Source organism: Copadichromis virginalis, linkage group LG14, assembly GCF_057382275.1.
Source record: "Copadichromis virginalis isolate Kocher_CV1m ecotype Utaka linkage group LG14, C_Virginalis_male_GT1.1, whole genome shotgun sequence".
Taxonomy (NCBI): Eukaryota; Metazoa; Chordata; class Actinopteri; order Cichliformes; family Cichlidae; genus Copadichromis; species Copadichromis virginalis.
Genome location: NC_140631.1, coordinates 41081072 through 41105358, shown reverse-complemented (window position 1 = coordinate 41105358; position 24287 = coordinate 41081072). Strand labels below are relative to the sequence as shown.

General features: G+C 44.0%; 1 protein-coding gene across 2 annotated transcripts; it reads right to left on the bottom strand.

Annotated features, from left to right (window-relative positions):
- Positions 1-954: 954 nt before the first annotated feature.
- LOC146694677 (Golgi-pH regulating cation channel) lies at positions 955-23128 on the bottom strand. 2 transcript variants are annotated; one of them, XM_085430940.1, is made up of 21 exons: positions 22848-23128; positions 18906-18978; positions 18375-18469; positions 16839-16952; positions 16686-16742; positions 16386-16439; positions 15684-15722; positions 15461-15581; positions 14576-14637; positions 14286-14469; positions 14101-14200; positions 9658-9751; positions 8057-8125; positions 7556-7664; positions 7423-7481; positions 7138-7241; positions 6979-7052; positions 6506-6567; positions 5760-5812; positions 5640-5670; positions 955-1484 (listed from the first exon to the last, which is right to left on the bottom strand). In XM_085430940.1, the coding sequence occupies exons 1-21, from the start codon at positions 22968-22970 to the stop codon at positions 1443-1445; spliced, it is 1719 nt and encodes a 572-aa protein (XP_085287066.1). In that variant the 5' UTR covers positions 22971-23128; the 3' UTR covers positions 955-1442. The 2 variants fall into 2 exon arrangements, with proteins under 2 accessions (XP_085287066.1, XP_085287065.1); XM_085430939.1 differs by lacking the exon at positions 8057-8125 and adding an exon at positions 9436-9510 and having other exon boundaries at positions 22848-23123.
- Positions 23129-24287: the final 1159 nt, after the last annotated feature.

The window sequence follows — 24287 nt, the reverse complement described above, 5'->3', positions numbered from 1 at the left end:
TTTGTCGATACAACCCGAGTTTGAAGTATTTGCTACTTTGGTGTGTCTGAGTGTTTGCCAGGTTCTTTTAGACTTGTAAAAAATCGGACAGGGGCTCCGCGGGGCTGTGATTCATACATTCAGTTGGCAGGAGAAAGGTCGCTGGGTCAAGCCAGAGCCACAATTCCCCTGTGAGGTTGCATCAGGAAGGGAATCCAGCGTAAATCTGCAAAATCAAACCACCTGCTGTGAAACCTTTTATGGCAGAGGATCAGCAGAACTAGCTTTAAACTTCTCACAGTCTGACAGAAAACACTGGAAGGAGCCGAAACAAGTAAATCGACAAGTTAAAAACTGCCACAGGCAGCTCCAGCCTGGCACCTCGGGTAATTCCAGTCCCTGAACTGGACCTTGTTTGTACCGTTGGAGCCTTTTTAATGACATCATCTGACCAATTATATGGCTTCTGTGAGGTTACTGTAGTAACCATGAAGTCTGAGTGAAAGTCGAGGACTTTATTTGGATGTGACTCAGCGCTAATTAGCAGGTATCTGTGATGTGAGCGTGTTAGCCATGTTAGCTAATAATGCGGCACCTCAGCTCTCATCCAAATACAGTCCCCGCTGGCGCCAAAGCGCCAACATTTAGGAAAGCATCTTTTATATACAGTCTATGATTTTACCCCCAGCCAGACTCTGAGGTCTGATTTTTGGCGTTATGATCGAATAATAGACCTAAATTATCACCAAAGACAGACCGCGCCGTTTCGTTTTCCTGCTCCTTTCTGTGCAGTAATGAAACCCTGTGCGTCGGGGCCTCGTCGCACGTTTTACGGCATCTGAACCGGAGCCTGCAGAAGGCGTCAAATTCAAACAAGCCGTCTCAGCACAGGAAGGACGTTAAGTTATGAATTAATAATGAGAATTAAACGAGCTCCACGAAAACACAAAACTGGCATGAAAGACAAACTTCAGCTTCATCAGAAATACTCCATGTTTACTCACATTTTACTTTTATGATTCACAATTTAAGTCTCTGCAGGTTGAAGAAATCAAAACACAATTTTTTCATTCAGCTTAAAAAAACCAAACAAACCAAAAAAGCCCCCAAAACCCACTGCGGTGAGGAGACAGACACCTGCGCGTGTAAACGTGAAAAATCCAACAAACACAAAACATTTAACGTTAAATCTGTCAAAATATACTGTTTGTGTATGCAGAGTATACAGAGAGGCGTATAAGTACAAACAGGAAATAAAAGGATCTGAGCATCAACTCTGCTCCCAGCGTATGTACAGGTCAAGGCTTACAAAGCTCATAAGTTCAGGGATGAAATCACACGGCGACAGTGAGCTCTCGCTCCCATCGGTTCCCTCCTTCATCTCTCCCTCCTCCTCGTCATGTGGGCGTACCTCTCGGTGATGCCAGTCTCTTGTTTTTTTTAAAAAGCTTCTCTTTTGTGCTTCACTCCATCTTGGACATCTCAAACTTGGTCGTCATCGTTTCCTGCAACAGAAAACACAGCAGCACGTTTATAGTTTCAGGAGCTTTAACCCACAGACTGTTGAAGCGTCCACCTTAGAGCAGACGCACGGCCTCAGAGCTCCTGAAAATCATCTATATCATATCTTACAGAAAGACAGATTTAGGAAGGATTTACATCCTTTTGACTCGACGCTGGAATATCGTCTGCAGGCTGTTCCACTCCTGCACGGCCACACGGGGAATTTTGTGTTTTTGTTAAAATTACTGGAGTTGACCTCACTGAAATTTGCACCTTTTGCAGACTCAGCCCGGCGAGCTGAACTGGACCCTCTGGTGGTTCTGGTCCCACGTGACCCCTTCTTTACATTCTCAAGCAGTCAAAATGTTTCCACAGCAGGACAGTGGAGCTCAGCGTGGACGTAAACAGCGATGGTCCTGAGTGGATCTACAGCCTAAACCTTCTGCTCAGAACCGGCCTTTCTGACAGCTCGGTGCACTCTCTGAGTGACAACCTGCAGAGGTCAGCACCATTTACAAATATTAAAAAGCTCTTTTACATCAGGTTATTTCAGGCTCGGGGATTAAGGAAGGTCAGAGAGCAGCTTCTGTCTTCACCTCCGTGTTTTCATGAGAGACACTGAGGAGCGTTTCAAACAAAGCAGGAATCTTCACACACCGGCTCAGCTGCCAGAATCCAGGTTAACAGGATTTATTCAGGTAGCAAAACAACACAAAGCGTCGGGGTGACGGCAGGTGAGGCAGAATTTCCTCCTCGATCGTGATGAATTGCGTAATTTACCATAACAGGCAGGTTGGGTTCAGATTCAGCCCTCGTTTATCTCTTAAATAACAAGAACGCGTTACATAATCTACCAAAAGGAGGTGACGAGCAGGGAGTTAAAGGCATTATTTCCCCTTAATTTAACCCTTTGATGAGCCGGCTTCGTTACGTACACGTCCATTATCCTCGCTGGCAGAACGAAGCCCGCTCGCCCTGCGGGGAACAGAGCGTGTGCACACTTCATATCTTCTGTGGGTTTTAATACCCCTCTGCGTTCATATGGCCGCTTATGTAAGAAATTGATTTTACATAAGAGGCACTTTGTTGATTGCCAGACGCCTTAAAGAGGCTCGGTTTGGAGACGAGAGAGTAAATAATTTGGAAAATGGTTTGAATGAACAGCCAACAGAGGACACGAGGAAAAACACAGACGGATATTAAAACGAGCGCGGCGTCTGCTGGACGTCAGTCTGAGGCCACGGGAGCATTTTTACTGATCACACAGACAATGATGAGAAAAAATACAAATTTGTTTTTATTCAGAGGATCATTAACAGCTGCAGCACACACACACACACGCGCATCTGTCGCGTCACATCTTTCTGCTCACCATGACAACACAGAGGACGATAAACAACAGTATGACGTAACCAGCAGCACAGGGTGTCTACTGTGGATCTGCTGCCCCCTGCTGCTCGTAAGCTCTGTGTGTGTGTGTGTGTGTGTGTGTGTGTGTGTGTGTGTGTGTGTGTGTGTGTGTGTACCTGTGTAGAGATCTTTGTGGGGACCAACAGTGACTTATGAGGACAAAAGTGGTCATTAAACACATCAGAGCTGCTTTTCCACCATCCCTGGACTCGCACCAGTTTGCATACAGGGAGAACCGGTCAACCGAGGATGCGATCGCCACAGTGCTGCACACATTACTGAAGCACTTGGAACACAGGAACACCTATGCACGGCTCCTCTTTGTAGACTACAGCTCGGCTTTTAATACCATCCGGCCATACAAACTCCGTCCCAAACTCCACCAACTGGGACTTAACTCCTCTCTGTGCAACTGGACTGTGGACTTCCTCACTAACCGTAGACAGAGTGTCAGAGTGGGTAAGAACACCTCTTCCACCCTTGTGGTCAACACCGGTGCCCCTCAGGGGTGTGTCCTGAGCCCTCTGCTATACACTCTCTTCACCCATGACTGTATTTCCTCCTGCGCGTCCAATCTCATTGTTAAGTTTGCAGATGACACTACAGTGCTCGGACTTATATCCAACAACGATGAGACAAACTATAGGACAGAGGTGCAACAACTAGAGTCATGGTGCCACGACAATAACTTGGTCTTAAACACCAAAAAGACCAAGGAGATCATTGTAGATTTCCGGAAGAGGGGCCATAACAACCATCTGCCTCTCTTCATTGGCAGTGAGGCGGTGGAGAGGGTGAGCAGTTTTAAATTCTTGGGGGTAACTGTGACCGAGGACCTGTCCTGGGGCAACCATATCACCTCAGTTGTACGGAAGGCCCAACAGCGCCTCTACTACCTGAGGAGACTGCGGAGCGCACACATTCCCAGATCTCTGATGTTGAACTTCTACAACTGTGCCATCAGCAGCGTTCTGACGTATGGATTTCTAGTGTGGTTCCCCAGCTGCACCAAGGCCAATCAGCAAGCACTCCAGCGGGTGGTGAAAGAAGCTGGCAGAATTATTGGAACAAGTCTGCCAGAGATCAGTAATATCTTCCCCACTCGCTGTCTGAGGAGGGTGCACAGTATCCTGCGGGACCAACATCACCCTGCGCGCCACCTTTTCCATCTGCTGCCCTCAGGGAGAAGGTACAGGTCTATACAGGCCAGAACATCCAGACTGGCCAACAGCCTGTATCCACAGGCTGTGAGGCTCCTGAACTCTCTGCCCCCCTCTCACGGACAATAACCATATCCAACTTCTTAATAGCAATGAACTGGTCTGCATTGGTGCATCATATCTTTATTCTCTTCCCCCCTCCTGCCCCCCCCCCCTCTTTCTTAAATAGATAACTATCATATCTGATATCATATCTCACAGTACAATAATATTGAATGGGTGCATTGTTGTATTTTGTCATGTTTCTCAGGTCTTTGTCTGAATTTCTACAAACATTATTGCTAAGGATTGTCTTATTGCATTGGAGTCACACTGGGTTAAATATGTACACTTGGGTTTTAAGGGGTATTTATTATTTTCTTCTTTTTTTGGGGTTGTATGGAAGCCCCAAACGCAATTTCATTGTTCTTGACAATGACAATAAATAAATACTACATACTACATACTACACAAAAGTGGCCGTCCTCACGAGACTGAGGGCATTTTTGAGACTCAAAATGTGGTTTTAGAGTCATGGTTACAGTTAGGTTATAGCTATGGTTCAGGCTGATGGTTAGGGTTAGCAGCTAGGGAAAGCATTATGTAAATTAGATGTCCTCACAAACAAAACATGAAAACGAGAATGTGTGTGTGTGTTTCTCAATAAGTTCGAGTTCGTTCACTGAGCTCTCCGAGTAAACTCAGTAAGACTGCAGGTGAGAACAGTTTGACGCTCTGTGGTCTCCAGAGGGAGATCCATCCAAACCACCACAGCTTTACTTCACAAATGAATATAAAGTGATAATGATGATAACGTGGAGTTTCAGGGTGAATCACAGAAATGAAAACACTATTTAAACCCTGCAGCTTCGTTCCACTGGTTCAGTTTCTCTTTTAAATGCAAATATATTTAATATGTTAAAGTTGATTTTTTTAGCCCTCTATAACAGAAACATAGTTTATAATAGAAACATCTGCTTGACTTTGCACCTGATCCCAGAGGAGTTGGGCACCTTGTCCTCTAAAGCATAAAAGATGTGACCTTTAAAAATGATATATTCCTGTGGATTTCAAAGTTTTACAGACTTCAGAATTTCAATTAACTGGAAAAGAAACAGTTTATTGACATTAAATGAGCTCTGATGGCTCAAATGCGATACCTCGCAGCCCATGAGGGGACCCCACACTCTCTGGGGACCTTTCGGGACTTCTCATGTCCAGAGACACTTCCTGCATTTCTCTTTAACGCAGATAAACAGACTCAGGTGATAAAGCTGCGTGCTGCTTGATTTTGTCGTTGTTACCTGCAGGTTATTGTCAGTAACGATGACGATCTCATTTATTATTTATCTGTTAGCGGCCTCAAACACAATTTTCAAACTGTGATAAAGTTTAAACTTTAATAACTAAACCATCAGCTGGTCAGATCCCAGTGAGTCTACTCCGGGTACCATTTGTGCCTTTGTGCTCTAAATTCTCCACAGTGTTTCAAAGTTTCATTTTACGTTTGAAGTGATGTCAATTTTTTCCAGTGAAGTGAAAGTTTACCTCGTCAGAGTCCAGCAGGGGCGGCAGGGCGCTGCGAGGAAGGGAAAACACGTTCAGTGTCACGTTTGTGATTTACAATAATCAGCAGATTCACACTGATTAACGCTCGTCACGACTTACACATCTGCAATAGATGACGGGATGTTCTCCTCAACCCACTTCAGGTCCTCATCCTAAGGAGATTAAACATGAGGGATCATGCTGCATGATGCAAATAGAAGATTTTCCTTTGAACACTAAACATGGGTTCATCAGCTGTTACAGAAACTGTGACTGAATGCAGTAAAATAAGCAGCTACCACGACTGAACAATAATCAGTTTAGTAAAAACTTTAGTGAGTAAAGTTAAAAAAAGGATATAAAAAAAGAAAAATAAGTTTTAGTTTCTAATCCATTCAACGGATCCAAAAAAATTAAGATAACGCTGGAGCACCAAAAGCTGCAGTTCCTCTGACGTCCACCGGAGGCTCCAGCTGCTGACAGTCATGTTAAAACGTTACAGCACAAATGAAGCACGTTTACAGCCTGATACAAAGAAATACGCTTTTGTCTCCGCAGCTAATTTCCTCCTTTATTACTGTAATTTTTTTAAATAAATCATTAGTTCACATTTTATTATTTTATTTTTGTATTTCCTTCATATATCTGTACCTGAGCTGAGGTGACGCAAAAATTTCCCCGTTGTGGGATCAATAAAGTCTTATCTTATCTTATTGAGCAACTTTTCTGGACTGTGTTTGTGCTGTTGGTGCCTTTAGGACCATTTCAATGCCACAATCTGACCAGTAACACGGCTGCTGCGAGGTTCCTGTACAAACCACTAACACGGGCTGATGTCTGGCGGTGTTCAGATTCCTCTGACTCACCACTTTGTTAGCTTTGGCTGAGCCGTTGGCCTCATTCTTCACGCCCCTCATCTTCATCCCCTCTGGAGACACAAAGGAGTGAAAAACAAACAAACCGTGAGAAAAATAATAAAACGTAGATGATCGTTTACCAGAGGTACCTCACACATGTGCAGCATGGCTCCTGTTTCAATGATGGAAACGTATTTAACATCGTTAACGTGTTAAAAATGAGTTTCTAATAATGAGGTCACAGCTGCTCCTCAAAGCTCTTGTTAATGAGGGGCATCCAATCAGAAGAAGGCTGGTTTAAAGGGCTAAAAGCTAAAACGGCTCGCCCTAGACGGAGGATGGACTGAGTATCAGATAACGGATTATTATGAAGAGTGAATCATGGAGCTGAAGAATAAACCGAACGAATCCACTTTAATGGATTCATTTCATCTCAGGCTAAACAGAAAGAGGAGAGAAGTGAGGCGGGTGTGCATTCTGACCAAAAGCCTCGTTCATCATGGGCTCCTTCTCCTCTTCATCGCTCTCTTCATCCACCAGAGGACTGAAGGCGTACCTGTTACAGACACAGAGGACACGGCTTTACTTTACAGACACAAACTGGAGACTGGGGATTAAAAAACCCCAAAACAACATCCCACCTCTGGTTATTGGCTGACGGTCGCCATAGAAACATAATGACCAATAGGATGATGGAGAACAAGAAACGCCAGAAAGCGTCATCTATCCACAGCTCCCTCCAGTCCTGCAGAGAGAGAGAGATTCAGCAGTGAGGAAGAAAAAACAAACTCGGTTCAGAGAATAAATCGAATTAATCGTAATTCTTCTCATTTTTGCAGTTAAATATTCTCCAATGAAATTTACCAACCAAATGAAAGCAAGAAATGAAAGAGAGAGAAGCTGAATCCAAGCACTGAAGCACTTACAGACTGACATTTGGACATCCTGAAGGTCTTCGTGGTCCAGATGATGAAGATGACCGACGCTGAAAAGCACACAAACATCCTTAAAACAAGGACATGAAAATAAAATGTTAAACACAAAGAGAACTTTGAATACCTATGACAGCAAAGATGAGCGTGTTGGTGAAGTGTCTGTAGAGCAAGAGCTTCACCACGTTCCTCCTGAGGCGCAGCAGCTTCATCGTCTGAATCAGGCTCACAAAGATGTGACGACACGGTCAAGGAACTTCACCAAGAGGAAGGCTGAAACTTGTCATGCAACATTCACTTCACACGCAGGACAATTTAATACTTTAACTCTGTCCCACTCAGCTAACATCCACTCCCTCCCTGCCACTGCACAGGTAGGAACAACCCAACAGCAGACGCACCTGTCGGATTTTTTCTGTGCCGATCATGCTTTGAGTTCTCCTGGTGCTTCAGGGTAACTCTCAAAACGGACCCTCTGATGTTTAAGGACACCTCTGATTCAAGGGTCCATGTATCAGTTAGCTCTGGCTAAATATGTAACAAAGCAGCAAGGTAGAAACAAGTGAAAAAGAAAGGGAGAGAAAGCCAAACTTTCACTAGAAAGGGGGGAAGGTGCAGCGGCGGATATCCACCAGCAGAGGGTAGAGTCGAGCACAGCCAGAGGAATAGCAGCCAGGAGCACTACATCATCTTCAGCCTGGAGAGGGAAAGACAGGAGAAGACACGGAGGATGAGGCGAAGGAGACAAAATGAAGAGGAAGAGGAGGGACGCAAGAAAGCAGGAAGGGAAGGAAAAGAACGGAGGAAGTAAACAGAAAAGAGAAGGGTGAGAGGAAGAAGAGAAATGCACACACAGCCCACCCACACGCAGCACAGCGAACAGCTTCTGTTCAGTCTAAAAGGTTTGTTTTGCTCATCAGGGTGCAGCAGGTGGGTGGAGTTTATTCAGCATCCCTCATGTCGCTCCATCATTGGATATTTTAGTGGGTCGGACGCATTTACATCCCCCAGCAGGGAAAAACAAACAGGAAGAGACAAACAAGAGGACCCGGTGTGTTCAGAGATGTATCGCCCTCTGGTGGCTGCAGCTGAAACGGCCGCTTCGTTTGGACTTTAAATTTAGACTTAAATGTGTCATAAAATATTAAGTCAGTTGAATTCTGTGGTTTTTTTGCTTTGCTGAATTTTTTATTATAAATTCAGTTTTTACTTTAATTTATGCTTATTTTAGTTTATTGGATGGTCCATTTTTACCTCATTGACGTTTTCATTTTGCTTATTGTTATTTTTATCTGATTGGACTCGTTTCAGCTATTTCTTATACATCCGGTGTGTTTTACTTCATTTTGACTGCTGTAACTTTCCCCCCCACAGTCGAAGACTTTTGGTGACCTGCCACTGACGAGGGCTCAGGCTTCTAAATAAAATAAAATCTTGTAAGCAATGTGTTTGTCCAAGAAAAGGCATGAAACAGGAAAAAGAAACCTTCACTGCCGATGCTCCCTGGATGCATTTGACACCTAGTTTAGGTCCGTGTAGCTCAAATGTGCAGAGCAGAAACATTTGGGGCTCAGCTTTAAGCCTGCAGAGATTTACAGGACCGAACCAAACCTTTGGCACGGAGCTCGCAGCTTTGAGCCGTCCACTCAAACCAATTATGCACGGACACCTCGCTCTGGCATTTCAAATAAATTAACGCCCCTAATGGAAGCTAACACAGCCACAACAGGTGCAAAAGAGACTCTTGTCTGCATTAAATTAAGAAAAACCCTCGGTATGATTCATTTCAATACTCTCCTCCCAAAACGATGACTCTGAGAGGAAAACCCCTACAAACACAAAAAGATGCCTCCCCACGCCGATGCCTCTTTATTAAATCCTGACAGTGTGGTCATTAATACATTCTTCAGTGATTTATGTGCACTTATGTGTGACGGATTTTATTTAGTTTTCAAAAGATTAATTAAGCGTGAGAGGATGATTCTCTTAATACATGTTAAAGGATATCCACCAGACAATACAGGAATCAGTGAAGGCCAGCACTATGTCACACAAAACTCTACTGCTGGTGTCCCCTCGATCCTGCAGAGAAAAACATGTCAGACACACACACACACACACACACACACACACACACACACACACACACACACACACACACACACACACACACACACACACACACACACACACACACACACAGAGTACTGCAGCGCTCTTGGGACTCACAGCGTTGACTCTTAAGAGTCCCTCGATGATGGAGAAGATCAGGTAGAGCAGACCAACGCCAACGACTCTGTGCAGCAGAGCGCCGAGTCTCGGCCTGCGGGAGAGAAACGAGAAACGTCACTCTGTGTGTGTGAACTGTACCTGGAGATAATGACCGCTATATAAAATGAGTTGGATCAGGTGGCAAGGGATGGCGCTGGACAGACCTGTCACGCTAAAATGTATAGTGAGGGTGTGTTGGTAACGCCTAGCAGAGGCCCAGTCCGCGAGATCTTCAGCTTCAACAGCATTCTGAGGGAGACTGGGGACATTGAGTCCGGATGGACCATGTTCAGCATCTCCACTGTCGAAGCCGCTGCACTGAGCTGCGGCCGCAAGGTGGTTGGTGCCTGTCGTGGTGGTAACCCCCACACCAAATGGTGGACACCAGATGTGAAGGAGCCACCAAGCTCTGATAGGAGTATGAATGCATCGGAGAGCAAGTGGGGAGCAAGTGTATTCGGCATGCAGACAGGAGCCAGGGATCGAACCACCAACCGATCAACAGATGACCTGCTCTACCTCCTGAGCTACCCCAGTTGTATTCCAACTACAGGGGGAATCACACTCCTCGGCCTCCCTGGGAAAGTCTATGCCAGGGTGCTGGAAAGGAGAGTTAGTCCATTAGTCGAACCTCGGATACAGGAGGAACAATGCGGTTTTCATCCTGGTCATAGATCACTGGACCAGCCCTTTACCCTCACAAGGATACTTGCGGGTGCATGGGAGTTTGCCCACCAATCTACATGTGTTTTATGGACTTGGAGAAGGCATTCGACCGTGTCCCTCGGGGGGTCCTGTGGGGGGTGCTCAGGGAGTATGGGGTGTCTGGCCCATTGCTACGGCCATTCAGTCCCTATACAACTATTGCAAGAGATTGGTCCACATATCGGCAATAAGTCAGACTTGATCGGGAGATCGACAGACGGACTGGGCAGCGGCCGCAGTGATGCAGATGCTCAATTTCCCGGTTGATCTACGTCCCTACCCTCAACTATGGTCACGAGCTGTGGGTAGTGACCGAAAGAACGAGGTTGCCGATACAAGTGGCAGAAATGAGCTTCCTCTGAAGGGTGGCTGGCCTCTCCCTTAGAGATAGGGTGAGTACAGCCATCCAGGAGGGGCTCAGAGTAGAGCCACTGCCCCTTCACATCAAAAGGAGCCAGTTGAGGTGTTTCGAGCATCTGACAGAGATGCCTCCTGGGTGCCTCGTTCCGTGCATGTCCCACCGGGATGAGGCCCCGAGGCAGACCCAGGACACACTGGAGAGATTATATCTCTTGGCTGGCCTGGGAACGCCTTGGTCTTCCCCCACACAAGCTGGAGGAGGTGGCTGGGGAAGGGGAGGTCTGGGCTTCTCTGCTTAGGCTGCTGTGCCCTCGACCCCGTCCCGGATAAGCAGAAGGAGATGGATGGATGGAATCAGAAACACTTTCAGTGGATCTCAAAGTTCTTTCAGTTCGCCGCTTGACTGCATTTCCACAGTGGTGATATTAATAGAAATCTATGGGAGGATTCCCCATCTGCAAACATGGCGGTTATCCCTTAAACCGCGAAACACAAGCAAGTTCTGGGATCTGCTACAGAGACTCTTATCTTCCTCCTTGTTTAAAGCTGGAATCAAACTTTTTTTGTTTAGTGAATGAAATTTAAAAAATGCAAAGAGTATGCTTTTGACATGACATCGATTCTGAGCCAGGTAAACAAACAAAAACCTGTAACCCAATCAGGTAGCCGCACTGATCGGAGGATGGAGTTGTGCGCCATTTCTTTTTGGGTTTTCTAACTTTCCTTGATGCATGATATAAATTTTAATGGAGTCCGTTCAGTCCTCTGGTTGGATCAGCAGAACTGACGATAGCATCAGCGGTCTGCATTTAAAAGTAATGTCATGTGACGCTGCACAGAACAGAAAAGGGAGGAAATCGTATTTTTGAGCAAAGTCAGCAAAATGTTTTGATTATTTTATGAGACTTGACTGGAGACTCGACACAAGCAATTTTTATATCCTATTATTATGTAACTAAAGGTAAGACTTTCTCCTTTATGTCGAGGATTCAAAATAATACGAAGCACTCTGGACCCATCCAGGACTTCATAGATGTAGTTTCAGGGCTGAAAAGTGACACCACTAAAGACCAGCAGGGGGCTCCTCTGGTTCCAAAGACTTCTGATTACATAGAACAGCGTTTCCCAACGTTTTGGAGCCACAGCCAGTGTTGGGACTAACGCGTTATTAAGTAACGCGTTACAGTAACTACGTTATTATTGTGGTAACGAGCACGGTAACTAGTTATTATGCCAAAATCAGGAACGCGTTAGTCGTTACTGGGATTTAGATAGGCTCGTTACTCGTTACTTCGTGTGGTGGCATCGCAGAGCTTCCACAGATTCAGTAACATTAGCAAGTGGTGGAGGCAGCAGGTGGAGGAGGGAAAGGGGACGCAGAAGGAAAAGAGACCCGAGGCGGCCGCTGGTCCAAGTGTGAACTGAACTTCAGGTAAGAAGTTATGACCTGCAGTCTCTCTGGGTCAGATATGAACCAAGCTTAGGTGGAGTTTATTTTCGTTATTCTGACTTTTTCCGTACTGCGTGCTAGCTAGCATGACGGAGTTTCTATACAGCTGGGTGGTGCTATGAAGTTAATGATGTTGAACCTTATTTTGTTCATAAGTTATTAGAGTTGCCAACCGTCCCGTCTGGTATTCAGAGAAAATATTACGCGTTTCTTATTGAGGTGAAAAGGAACAGTTTGTCCCGTAATTCAGCTACAATGAAAAAGACACAAAGCTGGAGTTATTCTGTCTTTGCTGCACAGCTGCCTCTTCTTCTCTCATTCTCCCCCCTCCCTCTCCTGTTTCTACTTCAATCATGAAACTGATCAATGATCAGCTGATCGGCTCTCTTGTTTGTTTATCGCCCACTTTGCGCCGAAAGAGGAAACCAGCGGATGTCGCGCTAAACAACAGCAGCACGTTTAAGCTTGATCAGCTGTTGTTAGAATTTATTTAATATTAATTTCTAGTATCAGCTGATGTTTGCTGGAGCCACAGCTGTAAAGCTGCTGGTCATGATATGGTTTGGTTATGTGGTGAGAGGGAAACATGAAGATGAAACCAGGAGATGTCCTTACTGAGTCATCAGAGCTGAACCAGGTGATGGAGAAACAGGTTTACCTTTTAGGTGACATGAATGAGTTGAAGTTATGAACTGTTTCTGAGAGACAAATAACACCAGGATCCTTTTTTAGGTAGCTGACAGCTGGTAACTGTGCAGGGGCGGGTCTAGCAAAGTGTTGCCAGGGGGCAGGTAGGGCATTAACAGGGAGAGGTGGGGCACAAAGAAATACTTTTCTTTCTTATTCTCATTTAAAATGTCTCGCTTTTAAAAAATAATTATGTGAATCTTACAACAAACGATTGATAGATTGATGCATATATACCATCAGAACAGTGAACATCACTGTCATAGCAGTGTTTATTTTCATTCAAAGGCTTTATGATTTTTCCTATATTGGTGGGCCGCTCTCTAGTCAAAATGCCCGGGCCAATTTTCTGTCCCAGTCCAGCCCTGTATGCAGCTCATCTGCAGTCTGGTGTTACCTACATCTTCCTATTCAGAAGGCAGAATTTCCGAGTTCTGAGTACAATCGAAAGCACCACGACTGCAGTTTTTGTGTTGGATCTAAAAGGCGCACATGACGCTGTGACGTAGGCTAGAATCATGGCAGCAGTCAATGACGGTCCAGGCGTGGGATTTCTCTCGTGGAAATATACACATTATTTTTTTCCTTTCTATTGGTAGGTGGCACAGTGCACTGTGGCAAGTAAGCAAGCTAGAAGACTGGCAAAGTTATGGAAGCAACACATTAACAAGAGAAGTCTGAGTAAAACCAAAGTTACTTTCCCTAGTAACTAGTTACTTTGAAAGTAACGAGTAACTTGAAGTAACTGAGTTACTTTTGAGAGAACTAGTAATGTAACTAAGTTACTATTTTAAAGTAATTTACCCAACACTGGCCACAGCACATATTTCACATTAGTAAAATCACATAGGACACCACCAGACAAAAATGTCACAAAAAGCATTTTTGTTTCCCAGTACACCTTTTTTGCAACAACAACAAAACAATTTCCAGGCCTAAATTAACATTTATGGTATTTTTCTACGATGATGCTGGGCTACAGCTCCATCTGGTGGCAAACGGGTGCATAACATTACCGGCACTAGGCTCGTAAATCTGCTAACTGGCTTCAGCTAAGCTGCTGGGTTTTTAACTGCACAGCTGGAGGTTTTCAGACACATCAGCCTCAGAGTCGGTCCTTCCTTCTACTACAGAGGAGGTTCTCACAGTGGAAACATATAAAGCACCTGCCAGCCGTCAGTAACAGCTGTGAAACTCACTTGACGATGCCGTATCCCAGACTGGCGATGATGACCAGCACTCTGGCCAGAGTTCTCTTCACTGCAGAGAGCACCTCAGCAAACACCACCGCCCCGGTGACTGCAGGAGGACACGTGACACAGGATATTCATCACAGCTCTGTCACAAACCACGTGGGCCACCACCTGTGTGCGTCTTTGTCTACCTGACACGCCTTCATATCTGAGGCTCTGGAACTCGGCATAGTAAACGGCTTTCTCCAACATGCCCAGGAAGATGACACCTCCGATCCAGAACTGAATCCGGAGCAGGTCCCTCCAGTAACACGCGGACAGAACCAACCAGAGCACGGCGAGCAGCACGTACACGATGCACATCACCATGTAGAACTGGAAGAAAGGAGCGACAGGAAGTAAATGACTTATTGCTGCATTTTAAATACCAGAGCAAATAAATATCATTTTAATTTCTCTGCGTGCACGTGTTTGCTCTTACCATCATTAGAGGCCATTCGGACGCCGATATAAAGCCATGTGGACCCTTCATACTGATCTCGACTGCAAATGCAAACAGAGTGGGTATCAGACGGTGACTAAAAGCATTATATAAAGTAGCCTCTGCTCACTGAACATCAGAGCAGACCATCCAACTCCTCTCAACATAGCTCCATGTTATAGTCCTCTACTCGACCAATCAGCCTCCTTTAGCAAATGCTAGCTTTAAACACAAACAAACAAACAAACAAACAAAACCCCAAAAAAAACAGGCAGAATCAGCCTCACTCTAAAACAAACTGAAGGACATGAAAGTCATTTTATTTCAGTTTGGACGTGTTATGGATGCTGGATTTGAGAAAAACCAAATCAAAGATGTTCTTTTGTTGTACAGAAGCAGGTTTAAATGGTTGTTTTTCACCAGTTTAGTTTCATTTACACCAGGGGTGTCCAACTCCAGGCCTCGAGGGCCGGTGTCCTGCTGGGTTTAGATGCGTCCTTGATCCAGGATGTGGATTTAGATGTGATTCAGGAGTGTTGACCCAGGGTGAGATCTAAAACTTGCAGGACACCGGCCCTTGAGGCCTGGAGTTGGACACCCCTGATTTACGCCTTTGATTGAGGACCAGCTCTCGAGCGCCCCCTGCAGCAACACCAGGTGAACTGCAGTTGATGTTTCTCAAATTCGCTCTGATTAGACTTCACTGACACGCTGGTTGAAATGTTTTATTTAAAAAGCCTGTTATTGTGATTTTGAATGATTTCATTATGAGACACAGACTTAACATATTTTAATTACAATTGTAAATCTCATTGATTGTTAACTAATCCTGAGATTAATGCAGACAGCTGTCTGTTTGTGTTTTATGTATGCGCGTGCACTGACGCTTCAGGTTCCATGGATTTTTGGCACTAGACTGCTGGTTCTTGTCTTCGATTTTGAGGATGAACATGTAGGGTCCGTCATCCCAGCTCTGAGCCACCGCATCGAAACCAGGATTCCCAGCCTGAGCAACAGCGGAGAGAGAGCAGCTTTTACATCAATTTAAAGAAGCCTCCACCTGGATGTCCTGGGATCACAAGATAATCTTTCAGGAATAGCAGCTGACCTGTTTTTGATCTTTGACGGTGTCGTTCGTCTTTGCTGACTGTGAGACAAAGAAGAACAACATTAGTTAAACTGACTCAAACACTCGACTTTGTCCCATGAAGCGTTTCGTAATTTGGTCCAAAACATGCACAACAATGACATCATTTCCTATTCTTCCATTAACTGAAGACAACAGATAAGCAAACACACAAATCAGAACATCACAAAGCTTTGTTTGCTGCCACAGCAGAGAAAGTAAAGGTACTTTCAGCTGCTCCCACAATTATTTAAATTTATTATCAACATAATTTCCTTAAATGTTAAGGAGCCCTGGTTCCAGACCGGGCGGAGACAGAAGCCCAGGCTCAGAGGGGCACAAACTAGTGTAGCTCTCATACTGATCCTAGATGAGGAACAGGAGCGTGGGGTTATAAAGGGCGTGAGGTAGGGTGCACAATCTGTGGAGGGTGAAGCTGAGAGCAGCAGCTGTTTTTACGAGCGTGGAAAGAGCTTATCTCAGCTTCTGCTGTTCGTTATTTTACACATTAACGCCCTGAAATTCAACTGTTGGTCTGACACTGTGTATTTATGCAGGCATGCAATTACATTTTCTGCATGCTCCCCTTTATGCTCAGTGAATGCGCATTCATATCTTTGTGGGGACCAAAATCCTTGTCCCCACAAGATATGAATACCCAACGCGTGTGCATGATGTGCTCACCTGTGGCTTTGGAGCCTCTCTCTTTCGTCTCCCTGAAGCGTTTCCTGTGCTTGGCTGAAATACAAACAGCAGCTTAAACCAACCGGACAAACCAGAAAAGGTGTGTGAGCAAAGCGGCCATGATGATTCTCATCAGACACGCAGAGCATGTAAAACACGCGCAGTCTGAGACACACCTCTAAGGGTCAAACTGGGAGTACAGTCAGTACACAGAGCTGAAGCTAGCTGCCGAGACAAAGGGCCGTAGTGCTTCGGGTGTTTGGCTTTTTTGATTGTGAAGAACAGAAGGAAAAAGCTCACCTGTGCCTGCTGCAGTGGTTTCAGTGGATGTATCGCCTCCGATTGATTCAGGTTGAACTGAGTCATAAAACAAACACGCCCGTCTTAGCGTTCAATCACCACACAGACACTTCATTCAGTATTTGCACTGTATGTGCGCGTGTGTGTGTTCACCTTGGGGTTCTGATGGTCACAGTGGATTGTATCATACGTGTGTGAAGAATAGGACCCAGTTCCTCCTTCTCTCCTGACGCTCTCGGACACGGAGTACTCTTTTGCCAGATCTTCCTGCAGATGGCACACATGTGATCATTTGACATGTTGGATCCTGAGACGAGACTCAGTGTTGTCACACTTATAGCAGTCCGAGGATTATGAATTTAAAAAAACAATTAAAACTGTGATTGTTGTTATTGCATTCAGTGGGAAAGCAACTAGATGACAGAAAAAAGAAAATGAAACGTGAAAACTGAATCCTGATTGTTTGGGAACGCTCCTGTGTGGAGTGTAAACAGAAGGAGGACAGACGCAGCGAGGCCCAAAGGTTTGGGGAAGGGCCGCCATCTTTGTAGTCTTTACCCGCAGACCATCAGATTACACGTATATGTGGGGTGTGTGTGTCAACTCAAGCATATCAACATTCTCTGAGGTTTGCAACACTTCCTGTTGGAGAAGTGTTGCATCAACTCGTCTGCAGCAGAGCCAAAGTTTTACTGCCCTTCAAAAAAAGCATTGTGTTTGTATTTTAAAATATTAATGCAAATTAACTAATAGAATATATAATTTCACTTTAAGTCAGAATGTTATGACATCCTGGAAAGAAATATGGTCTTATGCACCCCATGCCCACCTTTAGATTCACCCCTGCTTCTTGCAGGTATCACTGCCGTAGACAGTTTATCATATCAGAAGAAGTTTACAGCTCATCTGCATATTTTAATGCAGCTTCTTTTTTCTCTGTGTGGATGAAGCATCTACAGAGTTCTCCTTCCTTCACGCTGAAGCTTGTGGATCAGGTGCTTTGCTTTAAAGGTGACTAGAGGAACAAGCACCGCTCGCTTGGATCACCTCTGCTTCCTCGCTGTGTTCCTGTGTGTGTGGACAGACTCCACATTAACCTGCTTGCTGATAGGAGGTCATATAATTGGTGGGTTTTTCTCTGTACATATTACTGTAGGGTCGACCTTAAAATATAAAGCGCCTTGAGGCGACTGTTGTTGTGATTTGGTGCTATATGACAACATCATCCTCACTGCTGATGTTGTGTTATCAGTGTTGCTGTTAAGAAACTGGAGCCTGTGTGGTCAGAGCCATAAATAAAGCACAAAAAATGTGCATTGAAGATCCTTTTTTTTAAAAGTCAAGTTATACATCACCTCCTTACTGATCCTGTCCCGTTATTTGTATTATTCAATGAATAATGGTTGGAGTTAATACGTCTGTTAAACCCTTAAAGCTGAACGTCTGCACTTCACGTGACTGTCTGACTCGGGCTAGTGCACAAAGGCAAAACTGTCCACAAACTTCCAACCCTAACTGTTAATCAGTAATGATGTTCGGACTCTGTGTTTTTGAGCGTCTGTGTGCGACAAAGTTACAGGTTAAAAGAAAATACTCAGATCATCTGTAGAAGTTTGCAGAAGTCCAAAACATGGAAGTAGTGAATACTCCAAATAAGCAGTTTCCAGAGAAGAAAGCAGAGCGTCTTACGTTCAGGTTGAAGACTTCGTCGCTGCAGCGCGAGCTCCTCAGATACCAGGAAATGTTCAGGATCGGGTGAGAGGTGGTGCAGTCTTTTGATACAACTGCACACACAAACAAACCAAATTAACTCACTTCTAGGCCGCAATGCTGTTCCACTTGTTATTTTCTTTATTTCACTTCATAATTTTAACCTGACCCAGTGTTTCTAAACCAATGCTCAAAGTCAGCTTTCTTCTGATTGGCTATCCTTCATTAACAAAACGTTTGAAGAGTGGGTGGGTGGAGCTTCTGTCCTCTCAGACAGACACACAGGTAAACCTGAAAGTGTCTGCCTACATTTAATATGAACACGTGATATGTTCTGTAAAATAAAGTTTAATAAGTCCACTTTAAGTAAGCTTTTTCTTTCAGAATGTGAGACATTAGTTTCTGCTTCTGCCTGCACAGCAAACATAAACTGGACTTTTTGGACAAACCCAAACGTTATTATCCAACTCTGTAAAATAAAGATTTAAGAAAGAAGAAACATCTGCTTACATTTGATACTGATAAAGCTGTTATTGAACAGAGTTTTACTGTAGAAGAAGTACGTCTGGTCCTTCAGGACAGCCTGAAACAAACAAAGAAAATCCATTTTTATTCTCTGACAGTTAATTAAGTCACAACTAGGGCTGCCACAAACGATTATTCTGATAGTCGACTAGTCAGATCATCATCCATTGGACGTACAGCTTATTGCACCAGCAGCATCTGCTCTTATATAACTATCATTAGCTTACAGCTTTAAGTCTTTAAGGTCTGTGCTAACTAACAATAAAGACAAGATGATGGTTTATTAAACTTTTAATGACATTTGCAGATTGTCTCGGTGGAGTTTAATAAATTTGTCCGTCTGTTCTTTCTATCTAAATATAACAGGACACAGGAGTAAACTCTCGACCGTCTCACACTTCTGTTTAATCAGTTTTCTGTTTGACGTTTATTCAGCTGTGTGAAAATTAGAACTTTAATCTCAGCCAAACAATAATATTTTTAAGTTATCTAAGTGACTTCTATATCATGTTTGAGTAGGCACAGATCTGAAAACCATGTGCCGGGATGTCGCTGTTCTCGCCGGCTCTAGTGAGGCTTGAACCTGAGCTAGCTACGAGCTGGTGGCTAACAGACGTCTCCGTGTGTTTCGTGGACGTTGTCGTGTTTGTCGGGGAGAAAACTTACAAACTTACAGTACAGCACTACAGAGTCACACTGCTGGTGATTGATGTACTGTACAGGAGAGACGGCACGGAGGAGATCGACAACGATCTACAGCCGATCGGGACGCACAACACAATGCGCTTTAAAAAAAAAAAAGCATGCAAAACTGCACTAAAATAAAATCAGCGAGACCGCGAAAGGTGAACCGCGTTATAGCGAGCGACTGCTGTAACTGTGAAGATAAGTCACAACATACCCTTCATAAATACTAACATGTAGAGACCCTGACCAGCAATCATTCATGCATTTTTATATTCTGTGGCTTTTAAACACTTTGATCACTTGGTCAGGACCAGATATCTGTTTCATTCTGTTCTGATGTGAAAAACCTCACAGCTAACACAAGCTTTGTTTTTACATGACTTGTAAAATGTGTTGATTAATTATGATCTTTACTCATCTCCTGGGAGACTAAAGCCTGTAACCTGCAGGCTTATTGTTTGTAAGCGGTCCCAGTCCGATATTTCCAGCTGCCCACACAAACACAGTGCCCTCCATCCAGCCGTGGTCCCTCCCGAAAGTGAATAAATTCAGGGTTTTTCTGCATACAAGTTCCACCAAAGGAAAATCACCAGGACTGTGATAAAACTATTTCGCTATACTCCTAAAAACACTCATTTGCAGCCCCGTGTGTGAAGCATTAAAGGAAATACAAATTTCAGCCCCTGAGCTGGGAGATGCCTGTTATCGTGTTACTCTGTGTTAACCGATGATCTGAGGCCTTCGCTTTGGCAGCTGATAACAACATCAGTGGTTCATGTTCCTGTTTTTGGAAAGGTGGCTTACAGTGTTCGGGAACTTTGTGTATTTAATTCCACACCACTGCTGGTTGTGCAGATTAAAAACAGTGGTACAGTGTCAAGGCTCGCAAAATTTCTAAATCCCTGGCAGCCCTTTGGGCCGGCACTCTGCAGTTTTTAGTAAAAATAAATTCAAGTAGCCCGAATAAAAAAAGAGCATTTTTTTATGTTTTGTTTCCCGTTTTGTTTCCGTTGTAACAGAAACAAAAATTAATCAAAAAAGTGTTACAATATAAATCACAACAACTGTATAAAAATGACAAACATCAACTCAAATACTTGGCTCTCATTGAACAGAAATTTCTATGAACTTGTAAGAACTGCGTAGGACATGAATCTGACATTTCCACTGGAGTCACTGGTAAGAGGCAAGTGGAACCAACATCTAGGACGTTTGCTTTTTGAAGTTTGCTAAATCTGGCCAGTGGTAGGTCACTCTTTGCTACACAGCACGCGGCTCTAAACAGCTTTGTCAGGACTTCTTCTTGTGCTCGGTTCATTTTTAGAATGTTTTTTGCAATTGCTGTTCGTTCTGGGAAAGATACTGCAGACTGGGCAATAATGCATTTCTTGCATTTGTCATGGGTTCTAATGGGGTCTTTCTTAAAATTACTGGTCCCAGTAACAAAGGCGCTTGTCGACTCACAACACACCTGCAGAACATCATGTTATTTAGCTCGTCATGTTCCAGCCACAGAAATTCTTTTGTCCATGAAACCATAAAGCTGCACTTTCTTTTTGCCTTATAGTCTGATTTGTCATAACTTCTCCGTTTTGTGGTAAGCTTTTCTTTGGCTGTCACTTCTTCACCCTGACCTGTCTTATTTGGCTCAGCAGAACTAAAATATATATCCTGCTGCTTTTACACACACACTCACATAAGCTCAGCGATTCTCTGCGCGATCAACCTCTCACATGTTTAAGCTGCGGGAGATTTCACTTGTCATGTTTGGGTAGTAAGCTAATGAGTGATAAGACGATGTCAGAGGAATTGGTGCACAATTAATCGTCACTCACCAATCAGTGCTGTCGCTCTCTACACGCCGTTCGCGCAATCGCAAAGTGAAAGCAAAAAACAAGCGCAAATTCAAACGCGATTTCAATATGTCACATATTGACAGTGGCTCACCGATGCCAATGACATAATTACTCAGATACATTTTCCAAAGAATGCAAAAGCACTGACATTTTCCTATGATAGGCCGGGACGTCGGGCTAGCGATTTTGCGAGCCCTGACAGTGCTGTCTTTGTGCATCAGCTTTGATATTTAACCCGCAGCATTGATGACTCTGGTTTATCATTAACCTTCATACTGTAAGTCTGGGTTTCCAGTGCACAGTCACAGCTTTACAGTCTTCTGCAGACTAATGCATGTAACAGGTGGACAGACTGTGCTTACAGCCCAACCAATGCAGGATCTCAGACCCACAGCGATTAAAAATCTGATCTATCAGCAGATATTGTTTCCTTTAAGACACACAAAACTTCGTCTCCTCAGACATGTCCAACACCCTCTCATACTTCTCTCACCTCCTCATTCAGGTCTTCTGCATCTGCTTTTCTGGCTCCACAGACTCAAACATCACATGTGTGGAGCTGTTTCTCAGCATGAAGCCATACTGCTGCTCGCTGATTATCCCCTCTCTTTAACCTGCTCACGACTCTTTCCCACACTTTTTATTGGTTTGCTCATCAGCTGTATTCCACTGTAGTTACTGCAGCTCTGTACATCGCGCTTGTCCTTGAAAAGTACCAGCACCGCTTCTACATTGCTCAGGCATCTTCTCATCCTACAGGACTGTGTTGAACAGTCCGGTTAAAAAGCCTGCTGGCCTCCACGTGTGTCATCTGAAGCGTCCACTTGCAGTCTTCAAAGCTGCCGTCACTGTCTTTCTTACCAATCCTCTTCCTGATTCACCAACTGTCCTCCAGTCTGTCTTCATTCACGATAACTCAAAGTACTCCTTCTGTCCTCTCAGCAGTATTTTTTTGCCTGTCCCGTTTGGCTCTTTTGCCATCAGAATTATTGTCTAAAGGCAAAGAAAGATGCCCAACGGATTTCTCAGCAGAATCTTTAAACAAGGCTTCAGCATCAGACGAGCGGCTGGTATCGGCCTGTTTCACATATACGCGAGTAACTGGTGATTTTATTGATATCAAACGTCTTCATGGCGCAGCTGGTTATCACAGGATCGTTCGTGTTGAGTGACGCGCCACTTGAATACTTTCACTTTAGCTAAAGTTAGCCGTTAGCGGCGTAACGATTATGGCGCAGGGCAAACAGAGCGGTATTTTAGCGGCTGCTTCGCAGCTGAAACACGTTTTATCTGCTCAAAGCTCCTCTCCGCTCCAACCCGTCCATCACAGAACCTAAACGAACCATCACAGAATCACAGCGGGAGGTACGAGCAGGAAACTCACGTTATTGATGTCCAGGTCCCACTTCCCCGGTTCCGACACGGCCGCCACCGGCCAGCTCGCTTCCGCCAGCATCAGCAGGACCAGAGCCCAGCACCAGAGTCCCGGACCCGTGAAGCTCGCCATTTGAGCCAACAGGAAGACGAGACCGACAACAGCAGCAAAGCCTCCACGACAACTCACAAGCTCCTGAACACTTCCTGCTTCCGGGTGACGTACACGTAGCGCAATGACTCTTCAGGGGAGACGTAATAAAATAAACTTAAATAAAATAAAATTAAATACATTTGCATTGTTTCTTTTCAAGAACGCGTTGTTGTTTAGGACAGGGAGATATTTTTTTTTTACTTATCCGAGAACATTATTTATGAAATCGTAATAAAATTAATTAATTAAAAGTTAGAAATTAAGAGAAATGACTACAAGAGAACGTAAAACATCCCAACTAACTGGTAGCGACGAGCACTACAGGGCAGCCTCAGGCATTGTTGCTGTTGCTGTCTTACACGTGCAGTTCTTTACTTTCACCACTGGAGGGCAGTGAAAGCTCTTTCATTACCGTTTTGTTAAACAGCCGATTGGTTCATTTTCCTTACAGACACTGGATTGCCCAATCAGATCTCTATAATTCGCTGTGCGCTCAGCAACTTGTAGACAAAGTTTGGTGTGGAAAAAGTTGTGAGAAGGTGGAGCTGAAAGCTAAGAGCAAACAATACAAAGAAACTAAAAATAGATGCAGTAAAATGTGTCAAATTAACGACACGTTAGCTGTCGGTGCGGCTGCACCCTGAACAGCAGTACCAACAACAACCAGTAACTGATGGCAACCAGGCCTCCCAGTGACAAGAGGCTGGAGCTGCACCGGCTCTGGAGAAGCGAGAAACATCCGGTTATACCGCATGAAGAAATCATTTATGCGAGGTTTACACTTCATGTTATCACCGCCAAAGGATACAGACATAGTTTTAAACGCACAATCATAAAAATGAAGAAAATAAATGTGATAAAACATAATCAATTTATTAATTAAACAGAAAATACAATTAAATAAATAAAATGCTATTTTCTGCTAAACTTCCTCCTTAAAAACCACAAACATAGATAAAATAAAACAAATGCAATCAACTATCAACAATACAATAATATAAAATAAATATTTATAAAATACAAACACAAAGTAAAATAATACAAAATAATTAAATTATAAATGCATTAAAAATTAATAACTAAAGTCAAATGAAAAGAACAAAAATAAATCAAATCATAAAACCTTATAAAATACATAAACAGCAGAGGATTCATCTAAAGAACTGTAGAATAATTCAGTGCAAGTTATTCCAATCCACACTTCTCTGCTTCAGAGTAAATAATGATAGTGATGCCTTTAATAATGTCTCTGTAAACGTGTGTTTATGAGGAAGTCTTTGTCACGATGTCAGCTGT